The sequence below is a fragment of the Lissotriton helveticus genome, chromosome 3_1 (genome assembly GCF_964261635.1).
Source record: "Lissotriton helveticus chromosome 3_1, aLisHel1.1, whole genome shotgun sequence".
Lineage (NCBI taxonomy): Eukaryota > Metazoa > Chordata > Amphibia > Caudata > Salamandridae > Lissotriton > Lissotriton helveticus.
In genome coordinates, this window is record NC_136061.1 from 1,380,889,980 (window position 1) to 1,380,903,596 (window position 13,617).

Genomic DNA, 13,617 nt, shown 5'->3' on the forward strand with positions numbered 1-13,617 from the left:
TTGTTATTTTGGACCAAGCTTTCCAAGCCCCTATAACAATCTTGAATTTAACTTTTTTATAATAGCTAAGGTCATAATGTCTAAGTAGAAACCCTCTCACTTTGGGACCAAGGGCCAGCTGATAAATTGAAGGAATGCCAACCCCAGCTTCATCCTGTGTTAGGTTGACCATGGGAGCAAATTGCTGCATATAAGCAGCCCAATAGTACAGGAGCAAATGAGGGATAGCCAGACCTCCGCGATTGTAGGGCAGGGACATGTATTTGACTGATCTTCTGATCTTACCGTATTGCCAGATGAATTTGGAAATCTGGGAGTTGACAATTTTTATAAATTTGTCGTCTACTAAAAGAGGAATGGCGCAAAATAAATATAAAATTTTAGGGAAAATGGTCATTTTAATATAATTCCCCCTACCTATGATGGAAAGATGAAGGCTATTTACTCAGGCTAGGTCCTGTCTAATTGTGTCAATAAGGGGTTCATAGTTGCTTTTGATGATGTCTTGAGTTTCAGCCGTAATATGCACTCCTAAATACGTGGCCTTCGAAGCCCGCCTAGGATCAGAGCAAAGCGTGTTTTGCGTGCATAAAATTACTGTCTTGTCCTTATTTAGGGAGTAGCCTGAATAAGACCCAAATAAAAGTGTAGTTTCCTCTATCTCGACTAAAGCTGCCACTGGGTCAGGTGTTAAGATAGCGACGTCGTCCGCATAGGCTAGGACTTTAGTTTCAAAGGTACCTGTCACTACCGGATGAATTCTAGGGTTGGCGAGTAGTTTAAAAATCAGGGGATTAATATAAAGAGCAAACAAAATTGGGGAACATGGGCACCCCTGCCTCGTTCCTCTTGTTATGTTAATCACATTTGATTCCCGCCCCATTATTTGTAGTTTCGCTGTTGGATAAGAGTACATGGCTTTGATTGATTTTATAAATAGAGACCCAAAATTGTAATGATCTAGGATGGCCCACAAATACTCCCAGGACACCCGATCAAAAGCCTTCTCGGCATCAAGAAGGATCATTGAAGCTTGGCCCCCTGTCGCCGACATAATGTCAAATATTGTGATTGCTCTGCGGGTATGGTCGGTGGTGCCCTTCTCTGGGATAAAGCCATGTTGCCATGGGCTAACCAGTTGTGCGATAACTCTCCTCAGGCGGTTAGCCAACATTTTTTAATAGAGTTTTGAATCAGAGTTAATTAAAGAAATTGGAGTCAGCAGGCTTACCTTTTTTTGCAAAGATAATAATACTGGCGACCTTCCAGGATTCTGTCAGGGTTCCGCTCCATTGAATCCCAAGGAAGAGATCTAACAATAAAGGGAGTATTGTATTACCTAGGATTTTATACAGTTCTAAGGGGATTTTATCGGGGCCGGCCGCTTTCCCAGATGCCAATTCCGACAAAGCAATTTCAAGCTCTGAGATGGTAATTTCGCTCTCTAAGTCGTTCTTAGTAAGGCTGTCGAGATAGTTATCAGAGCAGGAAAGGAACCTACTAAGAAATGTTTTGGCTTCTTCACTATTATAGACCCGGTCCTCCTGATATAGCTTCTGGTAGTATCTCTGGAATACTTTGAGTATGTCTTCTACTTGGGTATATTCTAAATTATTGTCTTTTATTAAAGAGATTGCATTCAAGGAGGCCTGCTGTCTAGTTCGCAGGGCTAATTGTTTCCCTACTTTTTCGCCGTTCTCATAGAGATTTTTACGCTGGGATCTAAAAGATTCAGCCGATTTTTGAGTTAATACCTTATTAAGCTCTGTTTTACATATTAAAATCTGGCGAAGTATCTGCGACCCATCTAAAGCCCTGTTCTCTGCAATCGCCGTTATATGTACAGTTTCAAGGTTAGCTAAATCTGAAATTTTCCTAGAGTGCTCGGAGGCTTGCTGCTTCTGGACCCTCGCTACATAGCTGAGGGTTTCACCCCTGAGAGCAGCCTTATAGCTGTCCCACACTGTATTTCTAGTGGCGCTACATCTGTTTAAGTCAAAATATCCCTGAGTCCAGGTCCTGATATAAGAAATATAATCCTCATTGACCAGCAACTTCCGGTCAAATGTCCAGTTGCGGATCTTACGAGTTGAGGGAGATATATTTACTATCAGAGCAAGGATATTATGATCTGATATCAGCTTCGGGTATTTTGTGATGGTGGCTTTATTTGAGATATCTCTGGTGGTAAATATATAATCAATCCTGGTATATTTATTGTGAGGGTGAGAACAAAATGTGTAGCCTGGGTCTGCAGGGCGCTTTAAGGACCAAATATCTACAAGGTTGTAGCTAGCTATTAGTGAGCTGATTGCTTTAAAAACCCTAGGCTTACGGCCACGATAATTTGAACTAATTGCACTGTTGAGGTCTGAGCCGAGTGAAATATTAAAATCCCCTGTGAGAATTAGTGGGCCGGGCCATCTTGCTAGATCAATTTCTAAAGCTTCAAATACAGATGGGTCATCCAGATTGGAGCCATAAGCCGAACAAATAGTTGCGCCGAGCGCCAACTCCACAATTGCCCATCTACCGGGTAGATCGTGGGCCTGCCGGACCGGCTTACCTAAGTATCTTTTGCCTAGGATGGCTACACCCCGTGTGTTAACTGTATGTGTTGTGGTTACTAGAATATCATGCCCCTGAATTTGTAATAGGCTCCTTTTGTTCCAAGCAAGGTGAGTTTCTTGTAGATAAATAATGTCCGGTGAGTGCTGCTTAACTACTTCGGCGAGCCGACCCCGTTTATCCCTGTCTAGGAGCCCAGCAACATTCCAGCTCCAAACGGTTAACCTCCCCATTGAATACTGTACAGTGTTCCTTTATTTCCTGTCTCTGGATTGCTGTCTGCTTTTAAAGAGATACACTTACAAATATAGAACAGTTTTCTTTGCAGTGGAATTGTTTTCTTCTTTTGAGTTTTCTCCCCCTTCCCACCCACGTTCCCCCCTCCCCGTCTACTCCCCCTCCACCTAGTCCCCCCTTGCTCCCCAAATGAGGCAAACAGACTCCATCAGAGTCTTAAGAGCGATGTGTGTGATCTCAGTTGCCAGGTCCCTCCCGACATGCTAAAAAAAAGAGAAAAAAAACTATATAGAGAAAGAGGAGAAAATAATGAGCTCTGCTATAACATCAAACCAGCTACGTTAGTTTTTCTTTACTTTGATGCTAACGGTTTATGACCACCGAAAAAAACTTTCAAATGCATTTCTAGAAAAAAACAAGTGAAAAAAAAACAATCCAGCCCTTGCTTTAATCCTGACTACTTATATTCAGTTATTGACCCACCTCAGGGCAATGCCATTTCAGTGCTACTGGGGCCTTATATTTAGAAGAAGAGAAAAAAAACAGATTAGCAAATATAACAATGAGGCTTATCCGAACAATGGCTTACCCGTACCCGGTGCTTTAGCAGACGTTGGAGCTACGTACAATACACTATGTATGTAACGACATTAATTTCTCATTAATTTCTCATGCATTTTTTAAGCTAACTTACAGTTGTTTCCAAGATTTGCCTATTTTAAGCTATCCAAATATTCTTTGGCTTTAATTTCTGAGACAAAAAACTTTGTCTGCCCCCCATAAATAACCTTTAGGCGAGCAGGATTGTTTAGGTACACTGTCGCCTTTTTATCCTGAAAAGGTTTAATGAGTTGGCGCAGCCTCCACCTCCTTTTGACCGTGGTGTGACAAAAGTCGGGTCTCGTAAAATAGGAGCGGTCTTTTAGGGTACGTTGCGCCTCTGGCCTAGCTTTCTCGAAAACCGCCTGTCTAAGCAAGAAGTTTCCAAAATAAACTAGGATAGCCCTGGGGTATGCTCCAGGTTTCACGGGGGACCTCAGTGTGAGTGGCATACGGTGAGCCCTCTGTATCTCAACATCCCAGTTCCATATTGAAAGCTCCGGGAGGGAGTCACGAAACAAGTTTATAACAAAGGAGCGGATATCTTCCCCCTCAGCTTTTTCGGGAACACCCAGGATTCGCAGGTTGTTCCTGCGCTGACGATTCTCAAAGTCCTCGAGCTTCCATCGAATGTCCCCAATTTGTGCTTCATTGGACTCAACCTGTTCCCTTATTGCGACCACTTCAGTTTCATTTGTTAAAGTCCTGGATTCAACTTCGGTCAAACGGTCGCCAAATGATCCACAAGTCTTACTAGTTTCCTCACCACTCCTTGCACCCTGCGAAGTGCTGCCTGAGCTCTTCGCCCGTCTTGGGAAGTTTCCTCCCGATGGGCTGCAATTGCCTGTAAAACCGCATCTATATATGGAGGAGCAGTAGCCAAAGCGGAGGCAGTGGTGGCGCTTGATGAAGGGAGGGCCACAGGAGTTAGCTGCTCAGTGTTAGAATGATCCCAGTCTAGGCCTGTCCCATGAGTCTTAATTATCCACTTTCTACCTTCTTTTTGCCTGGGTTTGAAAAGCCATCAATGTTTATGTAATTGAGCCTAGTTTGTACTTAGTCTTGTTCTTTGCAAATACTAGGAATTATGTCTTGGTTGGACTGAAATTTACGTTGGCGCTGGACATCCAAGTCTGTATGATATGCAAATAGTGTTTGAGGCATGGGATGTCTGAAACATAAACAACAAAAGAGTGTATCTGACAAAGGGAAGAGCTAGCAAGAAAACTCACTGTGTTTTAAAAAGAACCTTCACTCACCAAATTAGTTGGCGACATGCTTCATATTGGGTTCTCACCAGAGAGGCCGAGTGCCTCTCCGGTGTGCTTCAACGCCTGATTACAGCGGAGCAGGTTTTTTTATTTGAGTGTAAATCGTGAGTGGTGCAAAAAGTAGTTTTAAAAAGGTGCCTCAGTTTAATCCCAAGACAATTTTAATGGTGGAAAACTGGGCACTGTTAAAAACAAGAGCGTTGGATGTGTAAAAACTGGTGAATATAATAATCATGAAACGTGGCCCTATTGACTTCCCACGCACACTTATATTTGACATATTTAATGTGAAATGTATGCCTGAAAATGTCAAAACAGGCTTGACATTTAAACACTGCAGCTTTGTCTGTAGTATTGTAAGGCTGCCATGTTTATTAGTTATGTTATGTTAATTGTACTTCTTGTGCGAAGGTGTCCTGGTGCTGAATGCTGCCTTCTGGTTGTCAGAGTGTAAGTTAGCCTAGGCGGTAAAAGGCCAGGCTTTAAGTCCTGTCTTGAATGGCATCAAAATAGTCCTACATATGGGTGGTGTAAAACCAGGTTGCATCCTTTATGGGATATTTAACTTCTAGTCCACATGCACAGTATTTGCACACTTTGTGCACAGATGTCCATAAACGTCAACTATGTAAATCAGGGTTTCCCTATCAGAATATCCATGAGGTGTAGCACATATACAATGACAGGTTGGTTAGCCGCCTCTCTCAATGCCCTGACGTCCAAATATACCAGCTATTTAATATTAAAACAAAAAAATCAGGGGACCACACAACAATCTATCTTTTTCTATATTGATGAATAACTTTTTTGCAAACAGTCGAAACGTGGCTAGAAATGGATCACTGAAAAATATGCACTGATGTCTTTTTCACAAGCAACAATATACACACTGGAAACGAGAATATTCAGGCATTTTTCTCAATAAGTAACATGCTAATCACACGGAAGGTAAAACAACACTTTAAGAAAATAGTGAGTGCAAAAAAATGGTTGCACTATAAACAAAACTGGAATGTATCTTTTTTTATCGCATGTAAAGAACTGAAAGATGTTTGGGCTTTAGTTGTTTAGATTTTCTAGATGAGAGCAGAGTTTATTATTACAGATATCAGAACAAAACTAGGCAAAGCATATGTCCTCCCAGAATGGACAGCTGACCAGCACAGTGCGTTACTTGCAGCAACATGGCAGTTTGGAAATAATATACAAATGTTTAGAGTGCTTAACTTTACTATAGAGAACAAATCATCTTGGGCACCAGGCAAGTCATTTAAAATTATTTAGTTTACCAATGCATGCATATGCAGGTCTCTCAACAAGAAGAGTAAATGGTGCATTGCATATTTGCATCAAAATATTATACATTTTATAATAACATTGCCAAAATGGTTATGGTTTGATAACATTGCACTCTATATAGTTCAGACATATAAGGTGCTCCCTCCCAGGGCCAACGGCCCATAATGCCCTAGTAATCACAAATATCAAAGCAGTAGGGAGAAGCACTCTTATGACAGTGTATGACTGAAAAGTCCTCTGAAGAACATAATATCCCAGAGAGAGTCAAAAGACTTCGGGGCATATTGTCAAGAACGGCGTTAAAAATTAATGGGCTTGATAATATGCCCTTGAGAATTCCAATAGAGGTCCATGTTCTGGTGTGAACACGGGCTTCTATTGGAATTCTCCAGGGCATATTATCAAGCCTATTATCGGCTCTTTAGCTGCAGTTTTAACGCCGTTCTTGATAATATGCCCCATAGTTACTTAGAATTTCAATGATTAAATGCAAGCATCACAAGACACGTGTAGTAAGGCTGTTCATTCTTTATTTCTTTGCTTCAACTTTAAATAATGTACAAGGACACAGTATACGGGTACATCCCAAACATTGGGACTCCTTCAAGGCTGTTAAAAAACGTATAATACAAATGTAAGCCAAACAATACAGACACAAGCTGCAAATTATAAACATTATGTACACAGCAAAGAGAAATAACAGATACGAAGTTCAAAGCGACATTAAACAGACATTGCAAAAAAACATCCAAAACTAACACTAGTACGTTTGAGAATACCTCAAACAGAAACTCTGAATTGCACTTGAGCATCTTCAATATTGTCACACGTTGCTCTGGATTTAACCATAAAAAGCAAATGAACACAAACTTCAAAAATGTACTGCAATTGTATGTCAAAAGGATTAAAGAAAACATTTCGTCATAGACTTGCAACTTAGTAGCTGAACACATCAGCTATCTAAATGAGCACTAGTAACTCTGAAATAGTAATGAATTAATAAAATACTTATTCTTTCAAAAGAGAACAAAGCATGAAATGAAACAAGATACACTTCACCCGTTCCTCACAAAGGATATCCTCCCACATTAAAATATAGTTGAGGGATAGTGTGTGTAGTCGAGAGGCAGCTAGCAATGTACCCAATTGTGTAAATTTATTTTAAGGAATTCTTCCACGAATTGCTCAATGTACATTCTCTTGAAAAAAGCGGAGTTGTGTATCATAAAAGCACATGTGGCCAGTGATATTTCATAAATCTCAATGTAATATGGTAACAAACAACTAACAATTAATACAAGATTTGGGGAATGAGAAAGAAAAATAAGCTTATAAAATAAACTCAAAATTGCTGAGGATAGGCGGAAGTGAGGAAGAGAATAGGAGACAGGATTAGGTTACTAGTTCTGGTTCTTGGTATGAACTAGAACAGTGTTGAATTTTATCCAGTAGTTTCCGGTGCTCGGCACCAGCACTCAATTGTCAACACTCACACATAGTAGCACTGTTTGTCTAATTTATAGATGAGGACAACAGCAGTTGTTTATTAATTTATTATGCATTACAAATAACTAATACTGGCTGCCCTAGCCATTCTTATAGCTTTGGATGGCATAGAATAGTCTGATTTGTTTCACTTGTAGGAATGTGATTGTTAGTAGTTTTTGTGGTACTGTCATTGGAAGCACTGGCAGGAGCAATAGATGGTGGAAGCTACGTGGCTTTTTGACGAGGGCCCTGGCACTGTAACACTATGTTCTGAGTAAGGCGGTGTGACAGAGACTTAAGACTCGGCATACTGTTGTAGGCACCTTTAAGCGCTGCTATGTGAAATTTTAATGTTCTATTCAGTAAAATGGGAACGATCGGCTGTAATCTGGAAAAGTATTCTGTGACAAAATTATAACATAAAACTGAAATATCAGAAATATATGTTGATGTATTTTAATTTATTAACAATCTTTTTAAGTGGGACCTTCTTCAGGCCATAGCTGTCCTCCGGTGGAATTTTTGCTAAATGTTTACTAATAAAAATGCTGTGTTTATATTACAGAAAGGATTTGTCATCAAACCAGACCAAATGCAGGTAATTTTAAGCAGGGGGCTAGTTCTCAATAATACTTCTCTATGTGGTATACATTTCGTCCAGCTACCCTTCTTTTAGCTCTATTTCCAAAGCTATTTTTCCTGCACAACAGGCATCATGTAATGAGAAACTCACTGGTCATATTAAATATATATTTGACATGGACCTAAACTGGTAGGGTGGCCGTGGGTGGAGAGGACGACGGGTTGGGGAGAGGGAGAGAAATAAAATAGAAGAACCTTTTTGTTTTAAACTCACCTGCTGCCCCGCACCGCTCCGGCTGATGCATGGGATGGTGATGAAGGGGATGGGCCCTCATGGCACTGGCTCCACACCCAATCAAAGCGCTGCTCTCACAAGATAGAAGTGCCAGGCTTGGTCTGAGCAGCCTTGTTTGCTGCTCAGACGATGTATTGGAGTCTGTGCTGTTTCTCCAGCCCGGCTGTGTAACACAGTCAGGTTGGAGAAACATAAGTGCACATGTGTGTTTGGCCAGCCACGGACAGGCGGCCAAACACACATGCGCACTTATGAGTGCACTTTACTCCTCCCTAACATGCCAGACCCTGCCCTATAATTTGTATTGTGTGGCTCAGACAGCATAAATAAAATGATAACAACATTGCGTTATTATCATTGTATTTATTGTCTGCTGGCAGGGACTGTGGGGCGACGCCTCTCCCCATTACGGAGGAGCCGCCCCTGTACAGCTCATCGCCTTATTTTTGAAAGTGGAGTAAAAATGGCACATATTTGACCTGCATTTTTCATGGCATAATACATATTCAGTGTCTCGGGCACTGTTACAAGATTGTTGTAAACGTTGCCCAATCAGAGCAGCTTTCATATTATCACATTTGCATGAATGTACACAAATAGACAATCTTCATGGAGCTTGCCAGGTCCAGGCTGTCAGTAGGCTCCTGCATCCCTCTAGCCTGGGTATGCAAAGAAGGCCGGGTCCGTACCAGGGGCCGCCTTAGCCCTCAGTACTGGGAGTCTGCTGCCATCCTCTCATACAATAAGAATTGTAACTTTATATAACTCTACATTTATTGACACTGAGTTTCCAAATGGAATGTTAGTGTTGCCCTAACACATTTGTTTCTTTAATGTATACATAGTTAGGTTATCGTATTCATTAGAAACAAAAACATTCTTTTGCAAACGATATGTGTATAGGTGTGGGAGCCAACACAAGCAGAGGAAACTAAGCCATATGGTCTGGTGGGTGATTTTAAGGAAGGGAGAGCTTTTACTCTGCTGGGATTGCGTGCTATATCTACTTGGTTTAATGAGTGTTGAGTGGACTGTAACCATTTAAAAAAAAAAAAACTGAGATAAGAGATGCCTGCAGATCGAAGATTATTTTGCCAAAAAACGGAAACACAGGTCTTTCATAAACTACCATTGAAGATCACAAATCTTATTCTGGTAATTTATGCATTTACTCATAAATGGTAGGTTAGCTTGGCATAAAATGTACATAAACACAAAAAGCTAAAAAAGCTATTGTTTAACAACTTGAACAAGAATGCATATATGTACTTTAAAGTATGCTGAGTTTCCATCCATTCTTCAGGTTTACTATATTTTGGGAAAATAGCTATTTTGTTTAAATTTTGTCCAGCAGTTATTTTGGTTTCATTAGCATCACATGGTTGCAAATAATTTGATGGGTTGCTCCCACATTAAAGTTTTTGTATCACCTTCAAATTTGCCTCTACTACTACAGGTATATATTCACCTACGGGAAGGCTCCTCTCACTGTCCTTTGACATTAATTTAAAAGACCAAATCTGGCATCTTTGATTTATGAGAGGGATGGTATGTTCTTTTTTTGCTAACATGATCTTATTTCTTAATTTGCAGACTCTTAATCCCCTCCTTATTCTGATACTCATCCCCGTTTTTGATCTTGGTATCTATCCACTCGTTAAGATGTGCAAAATCAATTTAAAGTGAGTATATTTCTAACATTTGGAATTCTTTGTTTCCAATCCCCCTACATTTTACTGCACTCATCGAATCAAGAGCTGCAGGTAAATTAAGTGGTAAATTGATCCTAATACATGTTGAAAATCTGCAAGTTGGACACATTTCTACAGCCATAGGTGTAAAAAGGAGCAGCAAAAGTAGATTTCTATTTGAACAGGTTCGATTGGAAATGTTTAAACATCTTATTGCTCTTAGGTTTCCCAGGTCCATGTGAGAACAGCTTATCCAGGCCACGTTTTCTTCTTCACATTCTAGTTCTTGAAGCCCTCACTTTAAAATATCACAATAGGATAAACAGAACTACAAGTATCATAGTGCAGAGAAAAAAGTGTGGATAAATGATATGTGTTTCAACATGGGAAACTTGAGAGCTTAAGTACAGGCAAAGTTGTAGATTTGTGGTCATTCATAAACATTTCTTTGCTTTTTCCACCATAATTGTGCAATACATTTTTTGCAAAAGAAACTAGAGCTAATTTGTAATTTATGCGTCTAAGAACCCCAAACACACCTACAATTCCATAGAAAAATTGATTTCTCCAAGACAAATATTGCCTAACCTGAAACATGTGGATTGTCTATTCATGAACAACGAGAGACTTGCAAGTCCACCTGGAAATATATGTTAGTCACAGATTTCGTATATACTTTGTGATATTTTGTTAATCCCAAATATTAAGTAAATCTAAGTAAGCAGTTAGCTGCATCATAACTTGCAATCATGGTCAAGATCTCCAGGGCGCAATTTAAAGTTTGCATCAGGAAGGGGAAGAGAAAATGTAATGTTCTTCCTTGCTTTACTGTCATCATGGGGTACACAGTTTTCAGTGTTGGCTACACAAGCTTGGATCGTAAAGTTTTAAAAATTCTAGTCAAAAACAGAAGTTCCAATACCAGTTTTACTGCTACAATAACAGAACAGTACGCTTTCAAACATTTTAACTGCCTGGAACATAACCTTTTTTACTGCTTACATAGAATTAGCACTCATTATAAATTGTATTCTTCTCCAATCAGCACCTTGTCCTAGAAATAGCATATATCACTTTTATCAGCCTAGGAACAAAAGGAGAACATGAGATATTTATCAGTGTGAACATCTTGGTAAAAAGGTTTGTTGACAATTCTCATCATCAAAACTTACATTAGGAGGAATAATCTAAGCCTCTATGTTTTTAATAAAATCCTATTACGTTAAGCTTAAAACTTTGAAAATCTCAATTTTATAGCAAGACCAAGGCTCTGTTTATGTGCAAGTTCAAATCTCTTGCACTGTCAATTGGTTTACAATAAAGTGTTGCCAAATTTGTAACGTGATCAGTGTGCAGACTTTAAGATATCCAGCCTTTGACTCATTACATAAACTTTCAAAGCCATTGCACCTCATACTGAATGTATTCCAACCACAGTCATGTCAATTCCTGCTTCACTCATTACACCTGTGGCCCATCTTTCAATAGAATGTGAAATCCACAGTTGACTGAACCATTGAGTTCTTACTTCCCTACCTCGCAACTCTCATTCTTTCTCACATCTCATCACATATAACATTGGTTGATAATGGGACTCTGGGTATCCTATCACCCTATAGGGTTACATTTGATGAAAGAAGTATATTATTTGCATCCAGATTTCTTACATATGAAACCATTCTGGCCACACTCGAAGGAAAGCACCCAATGTTGTTGCCTCTGGATCTGGTCCCTAGCAGAAAATCGTCTCTATCTCTCTTGTAATCCTTGATGGAAACAAATCTAGGACAGACAGATACCACTTTTCTTGAAGTCATTCAATACTGGCTTATCTAGCATACAATCACTTGAATCTCTAAAATACTTCAAATTCCAATTGACCTCTACATTAAGGTGCCTTGTAACATACTGGGCCTTGCCCATGATTTACTGATCTAAACAAATATTCCAGACCATATTTGCCAACTTTGTTAACCTCTTCATGATCACACCTTCTTCCCATAAAGTGACATATCAAACAGCCAAAATGCTCTCCATTCTCAATAACACTAACCTTTTCCTTCTTTTCAGGAGACTCCTTAGTGTAAATTAACCTACCAATCAGTTTCTGTCAGTTTATATGCACCTCCCCTATGTGTTCAATTCCCTTCAGTTGTCTTTAAAGTAATTTTTGCACCCCAACCTTGTGAACTGGCATTGGACTCTCCCACTACCTCCACTTTGTGTTCGAAAATAGCTCTCCCATGCCATGCCTTCATGTTTGTCAACCCCCATCTAATATCTTCCTTTGCCTCAATATTCAATTGCACCTGATGATGAAATCAATATCCTTTCTCGAGATAGCTCTCGTTCAATTTCTGTAAAGACTAATAGTATAAAGGACCTGGGAAGATAGACTCAATTGTAGATCAAGATTGTGATGAACGTTTTCAACTTTCACAAATATGGTCCAGTTTCAGAAACCCTAAACCCTCTAGGAAAATACAGATTGAGCCAATTTACCAACTTGTGTCAGGAAATCTGGTGGACTGTAAGCTACTAATCATTAATTGAGGATGGTGTTTTCTGGGCAATGATGAGTCCTGTGAGCCTACTGCATTATTTGCGTATTACTGAGCTCTACAGCTCTTTTCACAATGAATCCACACTATATATTAAAAAAATGTTTAAATGAATGCCTCAATTTAGTGCAGATTATGTGAGTGGATGTAACTGTAAAAATAAATACAACCGTTGTAATGAAAACGATTAATAAACAAAATATTCAAATATTTGCAACAGTGTGTAGTATTTCAAGTAAACTGAGGTAGCACTCCCCCACTGAAACTGGGAAGTGTCCCCCGGGCTGCAAAAAGTCCTTATATAAAGGTTTCCTCAATGTTTTCAAAAAGTAAATGCCACCTGTTTGCTTTGAAAATATATTCGTGTTTTAATCCATCTTGTTATATTCACAAGGATATATTCGACTTTTGCATGGTCATTCCTTCAAATTCAAATTATGCACTCTAATAATCCCAATGCATTTCGGCATATACAGGATGCCTTCTTCTGGGGATGTATGTTCTGTCAACAAGGGAAAAACATAATGGGTATACAAGGTAATGCGCAGGAGGGTTTTGCAGATAAAGTTATTAAAGGGACCTCTACGGGGAAATTGTGCTCATTAACTATTTCGGAAAGGGTGAAGAAAGAGTTGTGCAGAGAATCGTGCACCGTGTAGCCGTGTGGGCGCTATCTAAAAGCCGACCGGTTAATGTTGAGACACAAGATTATCGGAGCTGCGTAATCTATGAAAAAATGTGTCGAAGTGGTGTGCGCCAAACCGTGGTTGTATACGAACAACGGTGGGTTTCGAGACAACCGAATCAGAATTAGTAAAAAATAGTGAAACGGACTTACAAATACTGTGACTGCGTGTTACAGTGAAAATTGTTCTAGCATGCTTCTTGTGAAACTCGTTCAAAACGAACGGTATAAAAACGAGGCTTACCGTGGCGTGCAAACGCGGCGAGGTGAATGGAAGGTGTGGCTGTTCCCATGCCGGGATAGGGCGTGGCTGAACCCCGGAAGTGTTATAACGTGAAGG

The 13,617-nt window shown here is 39.8% G+C and overlaps 1 protein-coding gene across 1 annotated transcript in view; it reads left to right on the forward strand.

Moving 5' to 3' along the window:
- The window catches only part of SLC15A2 (solute carrier family 15 member 2), a 603,602-nt gene that overhangs the window by 377,270 nt on the left and 212,715 nt on the right, over positions 1-13,617 (forward strand). The window contains exons 13-14 of the mRNA XM_078682022.1: positions 8,029-8,061; positions 9,934-10,022. Coding sequence (XP_078538148.1) covers positions 8,029-8,061; positions 9,934-10,022 — 122 coding nt within the window. The remainder of the gene's footprint in view (positions 1-8,028; positions 8,062-9,933; positions 10,023-13,617) is intronic.